Source organism: Camponotus vicinus, unplaced genomic scaffold (genome assembly GCF_025532165.1).
Source record: "Camponotus vicinus isolate PSW18456_S1 unplaced genomic scaffold, iyCamVici1.0 SCAF_6, whole genome shotgun sequence".
In the NCBI taxonomy this organism is placed as follows: domain Eukaryota; kingdom Metazoa; phylum Arthropoda; class Insecta; order Hymenoptera; family Formicidae; genus Camponotus; species Camponotus vicinus.
In genome coordinates, this window is record NW_028141978.1 from 10,192,966 (window position 1) to 10,216,924 (window position 23,959).

The following is a 23,959-nucleotide window of genomic DNA, read 5'->3' on the forward strand; positions in this document are numbered from 1 at the left end:
ACAGACATTACTACTCATGTCAAGTTCTCAAACAATATTAACAAAAAAACATATACAACACAAGCACGCTTATGGTAGTGGCTGCAAGAAACTCGTATTCGTGATCATGCCATTCGTATCGTGTCCACATGTCTTCCGCGTCACTATGCGATTGATGATGGCTATTATTATTAGAAAATAGTATAGTTGCTATAAAATAGACATTAAATACTTTACACGTGTGGAAACTCTACGCAAGTCGTAAAAAATATTTTAATCTTAAATTAAACAATTTAAACAAAACACGTTTTTTTACTTAACTATTAAATTAAAATAAGTTGTTCCTAAAAAATAGACATCCACTGTTTTTTTCCAACATTATCGCGTATTTTAATTCTGTTGGCAATTAAGCTTGGAATACAGTTATATTAAATTGCGAAAACATTTTAATACATTTTAATGCACCATTTTGTGTTCATTTTCTGCAATTGTCATAGGCTCGATGTCGGGATGTGGCATATAGTGAATCGCGATAAATTTAAATGAAGTATCAATACGTATCCCACGTCAATCGCATTAGCGTTAATGACACTTTCTAGACGGTAATTGTGGCGTGATTTCTTGATGATTATAAATTGACATATCGCGACGCAACGTGTATGAGAACGTCAAGCAGAAGAAAATCGGCAAAATCATACGCGGCCTCGACTAGTATATTCTCGGCAAATAAGGATCGCTTAAAGTTGTGCGATTATTAGCTACGGTAAAATATATGTTTATAACCTCGTACACACATCTGCTTTGAACGTAACGAATGGGCAATGTTGTCCACGAACGTTATTGATCGCGAGTAGTACTTTGCGCGGATATATATATTTGTCATCATTAGTGGGTGCGAGGTATACATATATTTGTATTTGCGGCATAATCCGAACTATATGAAGCCACTGCTTTAAAGGTGTCAAGCCTACTTATCGTCTCTCAATGTAAGTCAGCGTGTCGTGCATGATAAATTTTTTTAAGGCAAACATGATGTATTATTCTAATCATTTTCAACTATTAAATTTTCTACGTCTGAAAAGTACATCTGCAAAAATCGTTGCCATTGATAGATAATATCGAAAAATAAAAATTATACATATAATTAATTGAAAGAAAACAATATGAATATTTAATTCTAATAATTGAAAATTAAATTATTATTTAATAAACTGAATACTAATACTAATAGATAATAATCTGATCAAATAATGTTGGTAAATAACTGACTTTTTTATCATAATTTGTCAAATAATTTCCTATATATCTTTATTTTGTTGTCTTATAATCAGTAAAAGTATCTCACAATTTGTGAAATATCAGGGTCAGATTTGAATGTGTCACAGTAGTCGAGAAGATTAACATAAATGCCTTGCGACCTTCGCGAGAAAAGAATAATGATTGCGATCGCACGACGATGTGCGAACGGGAACGAGAGCGAACGTCTTTTTGCGAGCATCGCACGCGTTGCATTATAAATCATAGCTCGCGGGCGCGTTCGCGGCGGTATCCGCGCAAATCGTGCCTAGAGAAGGGAACGGAATAGTGTGGTTACCGCATGGTAAAAGTGACGATATAATTTTAGCCGAGCATTAGAAAGTGAATTACGAAAACGCGTCCACGGCTCGTAAAAAGGACCGGCGCTTATTACGTTTGGCGAGTTGAATTTTATACGCATCTTGTAGCACCTTAGAGCGAAAAAATTTGCGAAGGCGAAGGAACCGGCGTGCAATTTACAAATGGGTTTTTACAAGCGTTAGTCGCTTCTATCAACATGAGGATGTAATGAGACACTAATTCAATTAAAATTGATGACATTAAAATATCTTTCATTAGATTCTCTCATATAATGGTAACTAGTTCGCATTAACCGCTACGAATGACAATTAAAGCTATTATGCCATAATTACAATAATTATCACGACCTCATATGTTTGGATTATTGGGGATTATCTAAAGATCTTTAAAGATCAATTTCAATTTTCCAAATGTTTGCATATTTTCTTATAAAATATTAACTTAATGAATTATAAAAAGATGATTTACTTTAAAAATGTGTATATTCAATGGCACTAAAAGAATTGTTAAAAAATTTACATCAAATTATATATATAACTATATAATTCCCGTTATATATTTGATTGGTTTATGTGTGTCTTGTCTCTCCTTTTGAATCATTTTTAAAGGAAGCGTTTTTTAATCAGTCATTTTGTTAAAAAAATAATTTTTTATTAGCAATCTTTCCTTTCAACATCTAGCATAATTTTTACATTTGCAAATTTTACATTTTCTATTTTGTCATTATCATCTAATTTAAGTTGTCAGACTTCAGAAAGACAATGACTTTATTTATAAAAGGAAGACATGCGCATAATAGTATTTGCGTGACGCAGCATTGCGGAAATTGTATGCTATTGCTGTAGCAGCTGTCATATCTCGTGATCTTTACGACACAATTCGATGCAGATTAACAATCTTATAAAATATTGCAAAGCGAAATTATAAGTGCACGAATGCACGCATAATGAATCGTTGAACTACTTGATTAAATACAACAGCGATTCAACCGTAGATAACATATTAACTGTAAAACCTTGCGTAAATTATTCGTATGCATACTAATCGCATGGTATTAGCACGATATAATTGTATACTTCACGAGAGAAATGTGATATATAACATGTAGATAAATTTGATCTCTAATAGTTTCGCACGAATGTCGGTACAAGTTAACTTACTGCATTTATTGTTGATTATTTCCTTCATTAATACGCGTGTGTAATATTTAATCTACTTATTATTTAATCTATTATCTCTATCTGTAATTGATTTTTAAATTTTTTATTATAATTTTTAATCGTTATTTGCTAATATAACTAGTTTGCATACTGGAGTCCATCGAAATTTTGCAGTCTCGTTTACGAAGAAAAAGACTTTTTTATAGACGAATAAAAAAACCTTTTTTAGATATAATCGAAGATCGAAGAACTAAATGAAACAAACGTAACACATAATATCTAAAAAGATCAATCTCAGATTTTAATTTCTTTAACTAAAAGTTACACATTTTATTCACTTATTTTTTAAGGTAAGAAATAAGAATAAATAACAAGTTTATATATTAAAATTCATAATATGATTGTTTATGATACATCAACATTAACAATTTCTTGATAATCTGAAAGAATATTGTATAGAAAGAGTCATTCAATCTTAACATGTAATACCTTCACACAGCATCGTACCATGATACGATGATGAGAAACGTTGCTTCGACATTTCTTGTGACAAGCAAATAAGTAATTTATTGCGTGCGGCTATCGGAGATATACCCGCCTGTGCTTCGAACACAAGTCATATGTGGCTACCGATCAACTGACGACCTCTATCTACAGTCTCGAAACGGCTTTTCAGGTTTAGGAGCGAGCTCGTGTCACGTTTCCCACGGCAGCGCCAATTGCATGTATACGCATATGCAAGAAACTTTACCGTAAAATGCGCCTTACGCCGTTTCCAGCGGCTCTAAGATGTGTATTCTCTGCGAAAATTGATATTTTTACATCGCGCAATCGAGGATTATTATTGCTGGGCCCGCGATATTAAGTTTGCATAACATCCCGGCTATTAACGTCCCGGCTACCGTTCGCAATTACAGTCGATATATGTTTGATTGCATTTCCGTGTTCATCTGAAAGTCTGCGAAATATCGTGCTGCTAATAATTTCATGTTTGAATATGTGCGAATTTATATGTAACAAAGTTAATATTACATAAAAAACCTACATATATATATTACATATGTCGTGTAAAAAATCTCTATATAAAGTAAAATTAAATGTAATTTAATTAATTTAATATATTATAATATATAATTTAAGATAATCGGTTTCACATATTAGTAAAATATGAATTTGTTATTATTGTTAATGTTAAAATATCAAAAGTACATGATAGGGAAATAAAATCGCCAAATTTTTGTGAGTCGGCTGACGAATCTAGGACCAATTAAAGTTATTATTAAACTATCGTATATGGCAACAAGGTATTCACAGTGAATCGAAAACGGCAATGGATGTAATAATTAAATCGGCGATGATATCACCATTGCAGTAGCACCAAGGTCGTGCAACAAATTCAATTGCACAATTATCTGAGAAATCAGTATGCTGGCGCGACTACAGCGGTATAGAAAGGTACTCGTGATTATTACCTTTACCTTATCCAGTTACTTCTCGAAGGTATCAAGGTTACGAGAACGTTGAGTACCTTCAACCATTTCCCAGGCAAGCACGCTAAGCGCGACTTAAGAAAACTTAAGATATATGTACGATAATGACAAATATTGTGAAGCGAGAAAAATCAATGCGAGATAAGTACCTTTTAGAGAGATTATTTAAAAAAATAAGAAGGAATCTATAAAATTGAGCGATTAATTTATACCTGAAATCACCTAGGAAGAGATACTTGGAGTCTGCGAGAGATGAAAAAACTGACGGTCTTTTCATTCGATTGTATAAACGCGTATACGTACTCGCACGCACTTGTAACATACATGCGTAGAAAAAAACACGACAGATTACATTCACTTCAAGTACTATTGGCGAGTTCCGCGATATAGCAGACAATCACACGTGCAAGCTCTTGTGGTTGAGGCATAGATTATATTTTATTAGTCGATTAAAGAAGACAGAACGCACGCTAATTGCGCACATATATCGCAAGAGGAATCGTAATGCGTGATATAATCGAATTATATGGGACTCTCCTTTGTCAGCTTCGATACATTACGATGCGAATATCTCCAATTCGTGATGCTTTTTCCCAGGTGATCCATACTCGTTTGCGATTCCGAACGCGGTCCGGCAATTATATACGATATCAATTATTATTCGTGCGGGCTATTAATGAATTAGAGACGCTTTAATGCCGGTCCCACGTTTATCGCGCATGAATCCTTGACAGTTACACATCGACGAGTTATATCAGTATCCGCGAGCGAACTGTATATCCTGCAAATTTTATCACCTTGTCCTTGTATTGATAAAAAATGCTCGCTCTTTAATAAGTGTTGCCCGCGGTGGGCACGCTCAACATCGCGCTGAGAAATTGTTAATGTCACTGTGCCATTGTAATAATATAATTATTTGGTTATGATATATGAATATTGAAATCGTGTGAATTTTCATTCTTACTATTGTAATCCTATTTTCCTATTCTTCCGAACGTAGTGATCGATACCACGCATGAAACAAAAACGCGATACTTCTGTAAGAAATATTTACTGATTCATTCAAGTCGTTTGATGAGTCTAAGTCTAATGAATTTGACGAGTCTAATCACCAAAAGTGAAAGGAAACAAGAGTTTGATAAATTGTAATGACTTTTAATTTTATACGATATAGAATCATAATTTTAGAACGATAAAAAGCGTTTATAACGATTTACTTTATAATGATATATATCATGATATCCTTGAACGTATTTACTATTAATTAAAAAAGAGATGATCAAATGTATTTTTTAAAATATTTAAAATGACATCGCAAACGAGACGATTGTTGGATTTTAATTTTTATGTTATCTAATAGATTGATGAGACCACATGGGAATTCGTAATCGAAAAATAATGTCTTGTTTCCTCTGATAGGACTCGTATCCGTACGCGATATCATTTTATTATGGCAATAAATGTTAATCGTAGTACTTATTTATCTATTTGATTATTTTATCTGGCGAAAGTATAATAGGTTTTCCACTATTATGGGATGCCACATTAAATTTATTCGCCATTAAATGTGAACGTATTCTCAGGTTTACCTTAGTGATCGTCCTCCTTAGCGGTAATTAGCTCCTTAATACGCCTTTCACAAAACCAATATAGCCTATCAAATTCTATACGTATCGTAATAAATTTATTTGTTTTATCATCGTGGAAACTTACTGTACTCTTAATAGAAAAATTTTTACGAATTGTTAACTCAAGCTATAATAATTTTTAAAAAAATTTCGTTATTCGAAATTATATATAATTCAATGTAAACAATTATCTTTGTGATATCGGATGTTTTGTTTTACAACAAATTTAATTAATTATCAAAATATAACTCTTCGTAATTATGTAATAGAAAAGTTTATGAAGTTCTATTTTGAAATTTAAATTTTTTTACTCATTTTTTAAATCATTAAACTTATACATTTATATATGTTTTGTATTTTATATTAATTAATCATTTGCTTTGTCAAGTCGTTTAGATATATTTAATTATTGCCGTTATTCAATAATTCTTGCGCAGTCAAATCTTTCAATCTTTCAATCTATCTCTCTCTTTTTCTGCTACCTGTTTTTAACAAGATATTTCCGTATTGTCGCACGTGCGCGCATACACACGAAAGTGCGCCTCCGTCCCGTCGTGTCAGCGCTAAATGGACCATCAGGGCCGCCATAAATCCTGGGACTATCAGATCAACGGCCGTAGCAGACTTGACTTGTCCCAGATATAACGACGAGGACCACCGCCCAGCGTAATGGAAGAGCTCTCTGTCGACGCGCAAAAGATACGTCCCAGATGAGATCTGCACGAACCTGTCCACGAGAAAACGCAGACTCCACCTGACTTCGTCATTAACCCTTTCTAGCTCAACTTTGTTTCCGGCGGAATAGCGCGTTAAACGTCATATAAATAACATCCTACGTACTTAGATTTTAGATTTTGAATATAGACTTGACTTTGTACGTACGTGGAAATTTTATGCAAGATAATTAAATAATAAAATAAAATTGATACACATCGCTACTCTTTACGATATCTCCCTTTAATTTTAGGTGAAATATATTATAGATATAGTAGAATATTTAAAGAGGTATAATGTCAAGTTGATTTCACGCGTTCATCCTCGCGATTTAGCGGCAGTTTCCGGATCGGCGATAAGTCGTGTCGCAAAATCTGTCCACGTTCCAGAAACAAGGTCTCATTGGAGCAGGTAAAGAGCCGAAGAACATTGTTAATTACACGGTCGTGCGCCGATATCGATACTGGCTACCGGAGGCGAGGTAACCGGGCCGCCAGTAAAGATGGCATCGTGCACACTAACGAGTAACAAGTGGCGTGACGTTTCAGTTAGGCTTTACTTCGCTCAGGACTGGCAAGGAGGAAGATATCGGTATGCCACGACGAACCACCTATCGCCTCGCCCGGCCGGAGGCTAATTAACGCGGAGATTCATTATCGACACCTTGCCGCTCGCCCGTGCGACTACCGTCTTAATTTAAACATCCCCGATCCTTGATTTTTTTCATCATTTGTTTCTCTATTATATTATTGTACTATTAAATTAGCAGCAGAGATTAATTAGACTGATTCAAAAATAAATTAAATAATCTATATGATCAAGAAACACTAAGGAGCAAATTATTTTTTTATGCTTTAAATATGATTATTTTTGACAAAGTACAGGAAAGAGAGAAAGAGAAAGAAAGAATTTTTATTTTATATTTCTTAAGATATGTCTCAAATATTCGATTTATCGCTAACAATAGTTTTGATGTAATTCTCGAAGTTTTGATCTGAATTTCAAAGCTTATATCACATAAAGATATGTATTTCTGTTATTTCTATTGAAATAGCTTCTCTAGCAACGATGATGTCATTACATTATTATCCGTAAAATTATGGGAACCGCCCTCATATAGTTTGAATAAAGATATAATAGTATCGTGACAGGTGGATACTTACCTGACATCAGAATAAAAGCTGTACTCCGAAACTGATCAGCAAACTCGTACTCACACTGTTTGATCCGGTCGTGACTGACATTCAGATGATAATAACTTTCAATTCTCGCTTCGGTAACCTAAAACATAACAAAAATGAACAGTGTCATTATTGCTCAAAAATGAAAGAAATTAATGTAGCAAATAATATTTAATTTATAACCAATTCAAAAACGTGAAATAAAAGTATAAATATTATGTAGTATATGAAAAATAAACATTAAAATAACCTAATGCGATGCAACATATCTTGTTGTCAATTATTTCTTATATTCTTTCGCTAATACTTACAATTAACAATTATTTTGTCTACGTGAAGATATATTTCCTTTTTTAATCACATTTCTCTTTCACTGGCACTTATCTTAACTCACTCTTATTAACATTTACGACGAAACTATTAACGTGATAGAATTTTCAGGTTCTGCCGCGCAAAATTATTACGCGCGATTTTTAAACGCGCATAGAATGAGCATAGAATAAAAAAACATAGATACTAGATTATACCCTTCATAATATGAAGCGTATTTCATGAAGCTACAAAAGAGAGAGTTGTTGCCTATTCTTAAGATTCTTTTTAATAGAATTATCAACATTTTTATAAAGATATTTTGTAAGATATAAGATTTAAATATATATAAATATATCTATATATATATTTATTTATTTATTTATTTTAATATAAATAAATATATATATATATATACACACACACACACACATATATATATTTAATACGCATACAATAAATTAAATAAATAAATATATATAAATTAATTTTAATTGCATATAAAAAATTGATAAGGACCCTTTGTGCTGTTTTTTTATTTTGTAGACAACTGCGACCTAGAAAACGAAGGCCTCCGTGGCGCAATCGGCTAGCGCGTTCGGCTGTTAACCGAAAGGTTGGTGGTTCGAGCCCACCCGGGGGCGTTTTCTTTTGCACTCCTCGTAAGACTCACGTGACTGCGAAAAAAATCGATCAATCTAATTATTATGTTTTACAATTTTAATTATCACATATATCGACATATTTTCTATTAAAATCTCGCAGTTAATTATAGTGACAAGAAAAGGAAGCCATAAAATCGACCAATCGCACGTATGATCACTATGATGTATGGAAAAGCTGAACGTTGATTGGCTGCTTAGACTCTAGTGTTATTTCCTGGTGTCGCTGCATCGTGCGTACAGGAAACGCTGCATACGTCGCTCGTCTAGATTACTCATTCACATTGCTCGTCTGTGTTGTACGATGAATGTACGTTCTGGTTCTGCTTATATTCGCCCGAGTTGCTCCGTAATTTCGTGTAGTGTGAGTGGTTTAGAAAATAGTTCTTCTTTCGCGCGTGATTATTTTGCAGATTTTACGTACAATCAGCTACGATCAGGAAATAAAATGACGGAAGAAAAAACGGAATTTGTAAGTAGCTGTGTGTCTCGATTTCTTGACCTGCGTTCTAACCTCGCTTTCAATGAGGCTTATTTGTTGATTATCAATGTGGCATCATTTATTTTTACATCAATTTTTCCCCTTCTAATTTTTGCTTGAGTAATATTGCATTCATTATATTCATTAGATTATGATAAAATTGTCCATTTTAAGCTTACTATAAAAGAAATACTATAAAAGAAAGAAATAGAAAGAATATGTATTTATATTCATATGCACCATTTTATACTATATGTGGTATCTCTCTTTTTTGAAAAGAACTTTTTTAATATATTAAATTAATATTAAATTTCTGTATATTCTCTTTCTGCAAAATAATATTACTTTCCTACATGTCCAATTATATGAAAGAAATGAAGAATATATATACACATAAATTTAAATTTTTTTGTAGGATTGGGGAAATGAAAAGTTACAACGTGCTCAGAAAACAGTTGATGAATCACCATATGACTTGGAGGCATGGAGTGTTCTTATAAGAGAGGCACAGAATAGACCGATCACAGAAGTGAGACCAGTATTCGAGAAACTCGTTTCAGTATTTCCATCAGCTGGACGTTATTGGAAAATTTATATAGAACAGGAGGTAATTGATCAAAAGTACTTTTACAAAATAATACAATGATTATAAAAATTGTTTAAGTGTTACATTTTATATTACAGTATATAAAAAGGCATAAAAAATTAGTAAATTTTATATTCTAAATAATCATTTTGTTAAAAATAACTTATTATATATGTTATTATTAATATTGATATATTTTTTGTTTGTCCAGATGAAAATGCGGAACTTTGAAAAAGTGGAAAAGGTATGTTAACGTCAATTTTATGGATTTATATATTTATAGTGAAAATAAGTTTGTGTATATTTATATGTTATTAAAAGTTAGCTCCATATTCCCAAAAATGACACAGAAAATTTAGTTTATACAGATAAATAAAATAAGCATAAATATAAAATACTATAAAGATATCGTAAATTAAAGTATCAAAAAGTTGATTTCTAATTCATTATAATTAAATGTGTGTTCGCAAATACAAAAGAATGACATTTTGTATGCGATTCATATATCATTTTTATTTAATTCATTAGTCAGACTATTAGTACATGTGTCTTTTCTTTATAGAGTTAATTATTTTATTATACTACTTTCATGGAATGGATGTCTTTGTTTTCTTTTCTCGCTGTAGCATAACAGGCTAGAATTTTAAGATATTACTAACATGCAATGTCCAAATATTATCATATAATGTGATTCTAAGCACTTTGCATATTATGTGAGGTGAATAAAAAACTATTTCACCATGAGTCAATTATTTCATTGATTAATAATCAATCTGTTAATATGTTTGGGAGGTTGTTTTCTTTGACTACCATTTGCATTATTTGTATAAAGTTTATTCATTGAAAATAATAATTGCTGCTATGTAAAAAATATGATCTGAAGAAGACAACTTTCTGAATGTAATAGCCTTATATTCCTTCCTGCAATATATATTTTTATTTATGCTTAAAAGTATTAAATTAAGATATTATATATAAATATTATTGCAAACCAAATAGTCAATAATATTATTAGTATGAATCGAGCTGTATTTATATTATATCAACTCCTCAATCAGGTCAAATCTTATCGTACATTGAAGAATATCTTATAATGTTGTTTTATTCGATCAAGAGTATAAAGAATTCTTTACCCTTCCTCTTAGCAATATTTGAGAAAATCTGACATAGATGAAAGCTCAAATATTGTGAGCACTTTTAGAGGTAGTATAAGGTGATAAAATATCTGATTATGTGTTTTTATATATGTAATTATATATATATAAATATATAGTTTCATATATTGTTTTTATTCATTTATTTTAAAATATTTTAATATTAGCATATTCCATTATCATCTTATGCTGCTTCACATTGTCTTAATTTTTTATATTGTCTTGGGATCACTCATTTCCGGATCCCGCATAGGTTCAATCTTCTACTATTAGCCCCACATGCAGAAAATAAATAAATTTTTTTTATTTCGTGGGGCACTTATATGTTATATATAATACAATACATATATAATATATATTTTTATATATAAAACATATCATGAATATCTCTCATTATTATTAATAAATCATATTTATACAATAAACTATTCTCAAATGATGCATTGGTGCATTATTATTTATCCTATTTTATACATATAAACACTGTTTTTTATTATGGTGACTGTATATTAAAAGTTTTCTTAATAAATTCTGCCTGTTATTTCCTACAATAATAAATGTATAATATATATATTTCGTGGTTTATGCATTACAAATGTTTAGCTATGTGTAAATAAAACTTGCCTTTATGGGTAAGTAATTTGGCAGATATATATGCATATATATCTTCCTTTAGGAGACAAAACTTGAATAAATTCTTATATTTTCGACGTATTATTGCTAACTGCTACAATATTTCTAAAATGTCTCTTTTGTCTAACAGCTTTTCCAAAGGTGCCTCATGAAAATTTTAAATATTGAATTGTGGAAACTATATCTTTCTTATGTCAAAGAAACTAAAGCAAGTCTAACTACATATAAGTAAGTACATGGATATATCGTATTTTGATTTATGATAAATAAAAATATATCTTTTATAAAATTATATTTTTATATCAATCGCTATTTTAAGCATATACTTGCAAATATTTCTTGAATTATCTTTTTTGTGTTTCTAAGGTAAAAGAAATTAATTGTAATATTTTTTTAGAGAGAAGATGGCACAAGCATATGACTTTGCATTAGATAAAATTGGGATGGATATTCATTCATATAGCATTTGGAATGATTACGTCATGTTTTTGAAGAGTGTGGAAGCAGTTGGATCATATGCCGAAAATCAGAAAATCAGTGCCGTACGAAAGGTAATACATTAATATATTAAATGCGTCTTATGATTAAAAATTATATATAGTATTCGTATAATTTATAATAATTACCATATAGGTTTATCAACGAGGTGTTATTAATCCCATGATAAATATGGAACAATTGTGGAAAGATTATATGGCATTCGAGCAGAATATTAATCCAATAATCGCGGAGAAAATGGCAATTGAAAGATCTAGAGATTATATGAATGCAAGACGCGTCGCTAAGGAATTGGAAGCAGTTACGAGAGGTTTGAATAGGAGTGCTCCTAGCGTTCCGCCAACTGGTCATCCTGAAGAAGTCAAGCAGGTACATTTACATTTTATTATATCTAGCATATTTTTTTCTTTTTCTTATAGAAAGCAATTTTCATCGTGAATTACCATATATATATATTTTCTTTTTTATTCGTAATACATTCTTTATTTTACATTTGTATATAAATACAATACATTTTTTATTTTTTTATTAATTTCTGTTTGAGCATATGGATAATAATTTAATAATATCAGATTGAATCTCATAGTACATTGGGGAGTATCTTATAGTATATTAGTATAATAATATATTAATAGCAGAATATATTGATAGTATAATATATTAATGTATTTCGTTTAGGTTGAATTATGGAAGAAATATATAGCATGGGAACGCAGTAATCCTTTAAGAACAGAAGATACATCGCTTGTTGCTCGTAGAGTTATGTTCGCGATCGAACAGTGTCTCCTGTGTTTGGGTCATCATCCTGCAGTATGGCATCAAGCGGCACACTTCCTAGAACTGAGTTCTAAAATATTGACGGAAAAAGGTGACGTGAATGCAGCTAAGAATCTCAGTGACGAGGCCGCTACTATGTTTGAGAGAGCGACAAATACATTATTATCAAAGAATATGTTACTGTATTTCGCGCACGCGGACTTCGAAGAGGGTAGAGTGAAATACGAAAAAGTGCATCAGATATATCAAAAGTTTCTTGATATACCTGATATAGATCCTACCTTGGTTGGTTTATATACATTTATGCGTTATATAATTATGTTATGTAGACTATATTATAAAATAAAATATCTCGCGCTTTACAGGCATATGTGCAATATATGAAATTTGCAAGAAGAGCCGAGGGTATAAAATCTGCGAGGACAGTATTTAAACGAGCACGAGAAGATACAAGATGTAAACACCATGTTTACGTCGCTGCTGCATTAATGGAATATTACTGTACTAAAGATAAAAATATAGCATTCCGTATATTCGAATTAGGCTTAAAGAAATTTGGCGATAATCCTGACTACATTCTTTGTTATATAGATTATTTGTCACATTTAAATGGTAAGAATGTGTATATGTAAGCAAATTTATATATACATTAAATTATTAGAAATAATCATTACATGTGCTATTATTACAGAGGATAACAATACAAGAGTTCTTTTCGAGAGAGTATTATCTTCTGGTAGCTTAGAGCCTGAAAAATCAGTGTATGTATATAACATTTCACATTTATCATAAATTGTAAATGTAAATTTTATTTGCAAATAATTTCTGTTGTAGAGATATATGGAATCGTTTCTTGGAATTCGAATCTAATATTGGTGATCTAGCTAGTATCGTTAAAGTTGAGAAAAGGCGAAGTGCAGTATTGGAAAAGGTCACTATTTATCCATATTAATTTACATTATATTAACAACAAATAATATATTATCGCTGTCTTTAACTTATTGTCATTGGTTGTCTGTTTTAGATTAAAGAATTTGAAGGTAAAGAGACTGCCCAGTTAGTAGATAGATATAAATTCTTGGACTTGTATCCATGCACACCAATGGAATTGAAATCAATCGGATATATGGAGGTATCTAACGTTGCTAGAAACTCTATCGGCACTATACCCCGTGTACCTGATCCAGAAGAAGCGATTGCCGCTTTACCTAGACCCGATTTGTCGCAAATGATCCCGTATAAACCGAAAGTGAATCCTCTGCCTGGTGAACATCCGGTACCAGGTATGTTTTTGAATGTATCTCAATTTTTATCAAATATAATTAGCAAGCTATATTATTACATTATTATTACATTATTGTTGCGTAGGCGGTTCCTTTCCGTTACCACCAGCTGCAGCTCAATTGTGCACCATGTTGCCCCCACCTGGTTGTTTCAGGGGTCCATTTGTTGCCGTTGATTTACTTATGGATGTTTTTAGCAGAATTCAATTACCCGATCACGGTACTTATCTTCATCCTTATAAATTGACTTTTTCATGAATTGAATGTCATATTAAATTTTGTCATATTACATTATATTAAATTTGTTACAGCTCCGTTGCCAGTAGCAGATAATGGATGCGACACAAAATTATTCGATCTCGCGAAATCTGTGCATTGGATCGTTGATGAAAGTAACGATGGTATGAGCATTGGATCTAAACGAAGACGAACACGTTTAGGTGGAGATGATAGCGAAGAGGAAGATTTACCGCCTCCACCTGTAAATGATATTTACCGCCAAAGACAACAGAAGCGAGTCAAATAAACAAAAGAGATAAATATAAATAATAAGAGATATGAATGAATATGATATGAATATGGCGATCCGACGTGAGCGTGGATATATTTTTATCATTTCATTTTTTGCGCGACCATCGCTAATTGTCGGAAGAGGTAGACCTGTCGTATTCGCGAGATGTATGTTATATGTGTACGTTTATTAAATTCCTTATGTGACACTGTGCACAATATATCGAGTACTATGTACTCAGAAATCTGTTCTTCTGAAATTTCAGAACTATACATATTTGCATCTTGACTTTACATTCTTCTTCATATATACATACAATTGTTCATAAAATTAAAAGTAATTTGATATAGATGCAATTGAATGCCTGGTGTGTGCTCGACGTATTATTCCTTATGAATGTAAGATTAGTATTATAATCTATGATTATATTATGAGATTAAAATATTAAATAATATATATTATTAATATTAAATAATATATATTATTTTTTAAATAAATCATTGTGATCTACACAAAATTTCAAAAAAGAAAATGTCCATAATCTATAAAGCAAATTTCCGTGACTCATATTCTCTATGAAATCTATTGATACAATTTGGCTCTATCAGATAGAGATTGATATTACTCAGACTATAATAAGATTACGGAATAAAATCATCATTGTATAAACCAATTTTGCTGTATCCGATTTGCGTATAATTTTTGTTGTAATTGTGACCGGGATTGCATTTAATCTTTTTATTTTATGAAAATATTCATTTAAATGCATGTAATTTATCGTACAGGACCAATAAACATGATATTAAATCATTTTATTTCATAATAACTGCTGTTTATGCCTATTCCTATTTTACAATAATCTGAATTTTAAAATTAAACTTTTTCTGAAATATCCAGAATTATATACGTTTTGCCGATAAAAGCTAAAACTTATAAGTATGTATAGAAATCCATAAAAATACATGCATTATGTCACTTGCTATCTGGAATGGAATTTTAATGTTGATAAAAATTATTTTCCTTTTTGTCATTGATTAACTTTATCATTTCTTACTTCAAAATATAGTCGGTAGCTTATTCAATGTATGAATTGGTTCGGTCCAATTAACAAATTGGAGATATTAACGCCACAATGAAGTAAATAATTCTCGTCATCAGCGTTTCTCGCGAGTAAAGTAGACTTTGTTAGTAGGTACAACTTTACGATAAGGGTGCAATTAAACTTTGATCACTATTCCTAGTTCGAGTGGCTGGTAATGGCCCCCTTGGGTTAATGGTAAATTGGGCTGCGGGCTTCGAAAATAGTTGGTGTCCGCAGTTAGACCTGCACCGAAAACTTGATAAACGACCAAAATCTGCACGAAACCGCATCAGTTTGTCAACCATTTCAACAAATCACTTAATAAAAAAAATGATTTGCCAAGAGCTCAAGAATTTAGTAACGCTGATGCACAACAGAGAGCTCTAACATATTTTATTCGATTTTCAGATATTCTACTAGTCAACTTTGATAATAAAAATCACTTTTGTTCATGTAAAAATCTAATACATTTAAAAGAAATGCAAATACATAAAAATAGTAAGATGACATTTTTGAATAATCACATTTCATATTTGTATTTTTTATCACATTTTATATTTGTAATAAATTATTTAATTAAATTATCATATAATTTGTTATATGCTGTAGAAATTATTTCATCAAAACGCACTACAGTTGTTGTATTCCGGATGGATGTTAAACCGCATTTAAATTTTCAAACCACTTAACACTTTGAGAACAAAGCAAAATCAATCACGAAGAAAAGGAACAATAAAAAAACGGATAATAAAAAGATAGCATTATTTTATCTTCTTAAAGCATTTAATGCTGGACAGATTGACAAACTTTTGAGCGACACAATGAACTCGTACTTAACTATAGAGTATATTGACCGCTTTACCGTCTTAATTACCACTGAATGAAGTGCATGCGATGAGCAGCGAGCGAGTATCCAAACTCTATAACGTGCACATAAATCCTCGGGCGTTTGACGCGTAACTACGGCATACTTGCGCGTCCATCTATCTTGGGACGGGATACCTCGCACTTGTACTCTTCTGAAACCGCCTGCGCCATCGAGATTCCCTCTGATGAGCGTAACGTGTCCTCTCCTGGGAAATCGATGTCGCAGTCATGGTATGACTAATTATGCCGGATCGTTCATCATATTTCGAAAAGCGCGATGTAATAACGCGTAAAACGAAATTTTATTGTTTTTCTTTAATCAATATAGTATTTTGGATACTGTCAAATCAAATTCCCTCTGATTTAGTTATCCTTAACGTAAGAAAATATTGATTTTAAATTTTTGTCAAAGTTTTTCATTAATATAAATGACGATATTTGCAGGTCACACTTTGTACGATTATAAAATCGTGATGCGCGAATCGATTATATATTATCTACGATGTCGTAAAAAATTGACCATTTTATCGGTAATTTTTTTATACAAAGCACTCACTCGGTTGTTTCTCGTCGTGGAGATGGTAATGTCATCCTACTTGTACGCGAATAGCAACCGCGGGAATCCTGGCAGACGCCTGAAAATCCGTAGAAATCCAGATGTTTCCGCGCCGAATCAATAACGTACTTAAACGCGTATCCTTCCGTTATTCACTAGAAAGCTTTTACAGTAGCTACAGAGAGAATGTTGCACGATAAATGAATTAGCAAAGATTAGCACAGAACGAATTGAATTGTGTTAGAATCGTTGGAGAATTGCAATGCGACTATCGCGAGACGAGAAAACTCATGGTAAAAACAATTCCAATAATTAATAATTACTTAAAATATTATTTTAATAATTTTTTTTCTAATAATAATAACTATTACGTTATTTTAATAATTATTAGCGTAATTAGTACAATAGTAATGATACCACATGAAGGCACGTATGCAAAAAATAATTCCATAGATTGTTTTGAATGTGGAGAGATTACATTTAGCGAATTTTATATTTTTATGCTAACGGTTTTTTAACGAGCCAAACGCGTGTCACGACACATAAGGTCCGCCTTGGAATTCTCATTTGCAGTTTGATTTATGTGCATTTTATGTGAACTTTATGAAAACCGTATGATTCAAGATGACAACACAAAAATAAGGTAAACACAAAAATTCCTCAATAATTTTTCGAATATAATATATATCGCATAAGCTATATTAAAGATTGTTCCAAAGATTATTACTTTCGTTGTCATAATATTATTAAATTTTTTGATGTAATTTACTTCTTTAGATTTAAAAAATGTAATTTTTATGAGATGAAAAGAGCGCATTAATTTTATACTTTAATAAAAATTTAAAAAATCCTAACAAGATTATCAACAGGTCGCTTTCACAATGTTCAATAATTACGACGTATTTACGAGACTCGTTTGTTGCAATCTACGTCTGAAGCAATCAATGGTCGCCATCGAAACATCACCTGTGTTAACGATATTTATTTCATCATGATGCGATTAATGTTGCATCTTACAAATTGCATAAATTGACATTCTTTATACAGGAATTCACGTATATAGATCATATAATAAATATACATCAAAGTAATATAACTTGTGAGATTATGTTTTTTATTTCACAGTTATAACAGTTTTTCATATGATTTTCCAGCGAACAAGTGAAAATAAAATCTCGAAATTATATATAATTAAATAATGCAAATTAAAGCACAGTAGTAGATCATTAAAAGTACCGAATGCATTTCGTATTCATATTTCATTCGGAAAGACATTAATGTAGACGGAGGTGTTTTTAATCATTGAATTTACAGAGACTGAAGGAATTAAAGGCGATTATTATGCATGAACAAAGGATAGATGGTTCTAAAGCCACACTTAATTATCGGGTAAAAAGTCTTTGTCATTTTTTTTAATTCATGTCGGCGTATTATAAAGCTGATCCCTTCGTCAGGAAGTTCGGAAATAAAACCAGCATGGTACCACTGATTTTTCTCCGTTTTCGCGACATCGATGGCAGAGAATTAGGATCTATCTCGCCATTACGTACGACCGGCTCGATTTACTCGATTCCAACTATCGGAACGTATATCGTTTCCGGCGACTTTCCACGACGTTAACGAAGATTTTACAAACTGACGCCGCCATTAATTCTGCAAGCGCGAAAATTTAGGGAGACGTCGGCCTCCTCTGCTCCAGGACGCGACTTGGGGCGGTCTTTGAAACTTTGGTTCTATCTCGGAGGAAGACAAATGACAAGAGCCGAAAGCAGGCTCTGGCTGCTGCTCGTACCCGAACCTTTCATAGGACGCTAACGCATAACTCTCGTACTTGGAGATGTGCGCGGGACACTATTCCAAGATAACTCGTAAGAGTAATTTCTTCCTCGCATCGATAACGACAAGATTAACAACTGATTCGATTGTCTTTCCTTCTACCAACTTTGCGACTGCCTGAGATAAAGGATACTCTATACACACATGTCGATTGCGAATTACGAGATGACCAAGTTTTATCAATATTTATCTATTAAAAACTTATACGCGCAATTATTACGAGAAAATTAGCTAATTTAAATTGTTAAATTTTGACAACTTATTGTTGTAATGTTTAAAGCGCTTTTTCACGCATGTATCGATGACGTAAGTCTACATCAGTAAACTATGCGCACCACGCGGCAAATCCTAAGTGTTGCCTAAAATGAATTTTACCTCGGTAAATGGAACGCTTTGAGGTTTTAATTGAACACGTCGCCAGTTTATCGTCATCCCCCAGCTCGTATCGGCGGCAATTTATTGTATTACTCGTATTACCAGCGCCGTGCGCAAGCGAACAGATCTATGAGTACGATAGCGCGGCGGCTGTATTGGTGGAGTGATTCAATAGCACTCGTCATCCGGAGGCGGCATCGTTATCCTCACAATGGCTATCTGAACCGCCCGCGCTCAACCCACGATAATGGCATTTTGTAAAATGAACGGATTGTGGCTGTCGCCGTTGGTGGCCGAGCGCATCCCTCTAGTTCAGCGAACCTCCCCCGTTCCCCGTTGCCGTTAGCTCGAGTTAGAAAAATGCCCGACCGGAGGAATAATGTCGAGATATACATCCGACATACTCAGTCAGCTTAGGCAAAGAGAGAAAGAGAGAGATCTTCTTCCACCCTTCTTTCTATCATATATCTCTCTCGCTTTCTTTCTCTTTCTCTCTCTTTCTAGCAGTTCTCTTCACTTTATTCTCTCGGTGTGCATTATCGACGTAATAAACTTCTAGCGGATATTTATGCGAGATTGCCACGTTATCCTACGTGAGGGATGCTCATTCGCGCGGGAAAATTGCACCCTGGGACGACGGCTAATGTATTAACATGCGAAAGGCACGAAGGAAATGACCAGCGCGGCGGCGGTAGCGGCATGACTTACTTTATGGAATAATAACGTTGCACATTGAAGAGATGATGATATTAGTCGCGCTCCAAGATTTACGGGCGAGCGCAATTGGACGATGCAACGTAATGTAGCTTTGTGCAACGAAGGGATTAATGAAGAAAGAACGCATCGTGCGACTTCCTCCCTTTTTCTTTTACTTTCCTCCTACACTCGCGTCCTCCCTTGTGTCTTCTTTCGCCGATTCTAAGAAGTTATAATACTGACTCTATATCTCTTTATTATTTGCCGCAGATAGCTCGGGGATAATGGATAATGTATATTTGTTTTCATAAACTTTTGGTTATCTGTCTTATCAACGCACAATTTTTTTTTATTTACGCAATAATTTTTTCTTCAAGATAGCGTAGCGATTCTTTCGTTCGAGTTGAATCTTAATTATTATCATCAGCGCATATTCTCTTCCATTCTTTATGTCTTATTCATTGTAAACATGAATGCATAATTTAACTTGGACGTAATTCATTAGGGACGAACAAAGAAAAAACAACTTATGAAAGTCATATCTCGCGCTAATATGCAACACAGATACATTTTGTCATTTTTGCATAGAGATGTGACATCGAATGATATTAAAAAACTCTAACTAAACACTCAATCTTTGGCGAAAAAGATACAACAAAATGCCTTTTAAAAAATGCGCGTTTTTTGTAAATAAATATAATTTTAAAATATACACATAATTAATACACAAAATTACACATAATTAACACTATCTTTATTGAGATGAAAAGAATCCTGATAAACGTTACAAGTGCACATATTTGTTTTCACGTCGAAAATGATAGATGATAATGCGAAAGTCGCAAATGGCTAAATATGATGCGTATGCACACATGTGCGATGATTCGTACAATGCGTCGCGAAACAATAGTGTTAATTACACAGATCTCGTCTAATTCTAATTAGTCCGATACCCATATCGTTAATATTAATTACCTCGCTGTAATTGCGTATATTCTGTTAAATTACTGACGCAACTCTCTGCGATGACGCACGTCTCTCTCTCTCTCTCTCTTTCTCTCTCTCTTTTCTTCTCTGCTAGCGAATTCATTTGTAGTCGTATAACGTAATATTTATGCATCAAACTCGCGCAATATGGGGTTACATCCTCGTCGCTGAGGATGTCGTTGAAATTACGATCGAGGATGTGCATCGCAGATGCACACAGTCTAGGCTTAATTTGTTCAACACACAACACGTTACGAATAGAGACAGATACGAAATGGGGATGCAATGCGATGTGGTGCTGGACTAGAGTTTACTGCCTGGAGCACGTTATATTATGCAGAATGATAATAGCGTGCTCAAATCAAGTTATGTATACAGTTGTGTATTGATATACTTGTAGTCTGTATGCATAAGTAACACATTAGACACAAATTTTGCAAAAATTTTAAAAATTTTCTTACAAAAAAATTAGAAATAAACTGCTATGATAATTTTTTTTGCTGTATTTACTATTATAGTATTAAAATTAAGTAGTAAAATTAAAAGTAGTAAAATAAATGTTAGTAAAATTAAAAAATGATGTAAATTTATGAGTAAAATTGTATAGGAAAATTATCGTTTGCGACTAGATCAATGTTACTTGATATCTTATATTCTTTGTCAAGATATGTTATATTCTTATCAATAATGTAAATCTCAATATTTTTTAAAAGATTTCTAAATAGATTTAAGCAGTCACAATTTTAACGCACTTTCTCTTGAAATCATTTATTTCAAAAGCGTTGTAAGCTCAGTATTATAAATTTAAAATGCAGGTATCGATACAACTTGCGTAATAAGACAACTTTCATAATTTTGATTAGGTGTATAAAACTTATGTCATTTTCAGATAAATAATTTACATAACGATGAAAAGAGAGAGAGATGAGCATGGTTCTATTTCGGATTGATTGTTGATCTCGTTGCATAACTTTGATCTATAAACTTTTGCAATTTAAATGTTTGTTGAGGAAATTAGCTAAACAATCTATATAGAACAAGTATTATATAATAGTGAAAATTCGAGCACAGAGACAACAATCAATTTTTTCAAAATAAGAGCATCTCCTTTTTTTACGGATGAACATTCGATGAAGTCGAATATCGGCTTGCCTCAGCGATACAAGCTCTGTAACGAAAAATAAGGTTAAGAGCTTCATTTCCGTCGTTTATCTATATATGCGATCACGACTGAAACGTCGGGACTGCCATTGAAGACCAAATCAGCAGTGCTGCGATTGCAACCGATGCATCCACTCGACCGATGGGCGGCTCGATGTCGACGATCATCGATAGTTCGAGTAGGTTCGTGCCCACTGGAATATCTATACATATATTTGTGTATATGTGTATGTATATAAAATTCATGTGTAATACAGATAGACGTACCCCTATCTCTATGCGCGTCCAGACATCGCGTAGGTTTATATCGACGTTTTCCTCCTGTGCGGTTTGATTTTGCAAAGATATCGATCGTTGCATAAGAGAACCCTTAAGGAATTCCAATTTGCACCGCAATTATCTATATATAGCGATGCCAGTCACGTGTCCGCAGAAATTCTGAATTGTCACCGGACATGGGAATCAGCCTTGGAATTTGATGCGACGCATAAATAGCAGCTGAATTATTTTGTCACGAGTCTCATTGATTTCTCAAACTTGCGCTTTATTTACTTAATATATTTCAGTCAAGTAAAATAAATTCTGGCATACACGTCAATTTCCCTACTATCATTTAGTCGCAAGATATTCAAGAGAGAAAGAGAGATATACATTGGAATTTCTCGTGTCACATTAACTCGAGTGTGGATAATGAAAGTGGTAGACCACATTGTTAACCGAAAGTGGAAATGGCATTGCGCACGCTATCGACTTGTTTCGTGCTTGAATTCGGATTTATTGATTTCTTCGAGACCGTGCGTTATTCGATTGGATGTTCCCGATTGAAAAGGCATCACGACAAGTTAGTGTGCACATGACAGCTGCAGCGACGTAATCTTCGCGATAGAGCTGCACGACTTGACGAATTTCAAAAGATTCCGCATTCATTTCCATTTGGAAAGACTTTATTCATAAATTATATATATATACATGTCAAATTTTATAATTAATTGTATTGTAAAATTGTAAAATTAGAATCGTCAATAAAATCGATAATAAAAGTATCCTATTGATGCAAGTGCATTGAAATTTAATGAATAGTTTTTAATGCATTTAATTTCCATATTTTAATCTGAGATGAAGCAACAAGTCGAACATATATTCACAGGCTCAGAATGTGACAAAATAATCTTATATATTTATATATGTATTTTACACATTAATATAGATATAAATTTTTAAAGTAAAATTAAAAATATTGTTTATATATATATATATATATATATATATATATATATATAACTATAAATTAAAAAAATGAAGGAAATATGAAAAATTATCTTTACCGATTTGTGTTGTTTAAGAGGTGAAATTCGTTATTTTACAGTTATGAATCAATAATGTAACTTTTTAAGATGCAAGTTGCAGTCATGTTTGCTAAAGTTACACTTAATTGTTGTTACATTTATGGATGTAGAATTGCGAGAAATTAAGAGAATCTTGAAATCGTGTTCAGTTAAATTGATAACAAGCGAGAGCGCGTTATGATAAATAGCTTCGCTAGTCCAGTAGAGCGATGAAGGAAACGAAATCATGAAAAGCGAGAGAGACAAACGGTACTATTAATCAACAAGGGTTTTGTTATTTTCTTCTATAAAAGAAGATACTTCGTGTTGCATACCCTCAGAAACCCCTATTGCAAGAACTGGGGTGTAATACCTCTCCTCTTTTCTCCGATTGTATTCGACCTGCCAGTGA

General features: G+C 32.6%; 1 protein-coding gene, 1 long non-coding RNA gene and 1 other non-coding gene across 3 annotated transcripts in view; 2 read left to right on the plus strand and 1 right to left on the minus strand.

Annotated features, from left to right (window-relative positions):
- Positions 1–6,357: 6,357 nt before the first annotated feature.
- Positions 6,358–23,959, minus strand: part of LOC145973048 (uncharacterized) — a 94,757-nt gene continuing 77,155 nt past the window's right edge. The window contains exons 4-5 of the long non-coding RNA XR_014439346.1: positions 7,752–7,869; positions 6,358–6,556 (exon numbers count right to left, since the gene is read on the minus strand). This is a non-coding gene — a long non-coding RNA (uncharacterized LOC145973048). The remainder of the gene's footprint in view (positions 6,557–7,751; positions 7,870–23,959) is intronic.
- Positions 8,649–8,722, plus strand: Trnan-guu (transfer RNA asparagine (anticodon GUU)). Its single transcript has one exon. It is a non-coding gene; the product is annotated as a tRNA-Asn (tRNA).
- On the plus strand, positions 9,023–15,483 carry Su(f) (cleavage stimulation factor subunit su(f)). The gene is made up of 13 exons (XM_083102298.1): positions 9,023–9,212; positions 9,637–9,828; positions 10,019–10,051; positions 11,725–11,822; positions 11,992–12,145; positions 12,228–12,461; positions 12,771–13,154; positions 13,235–13,481; positions 13,561–13,630; positions 13,704–13,800; positions 13,894–14,152; positions 14,238–14,372; positions 14,464–15,483. Exons 1-13 carry the CDS (start codon positions 9,045–9,047, stop codon positions 14,676–14,678), a joined length of 2,286 nt encoding a protein of 761 aa, XP_082958424.1. The 5' UTR covers positions 9,023–9,044; the 3' UTR covers positions 14,679–15,483.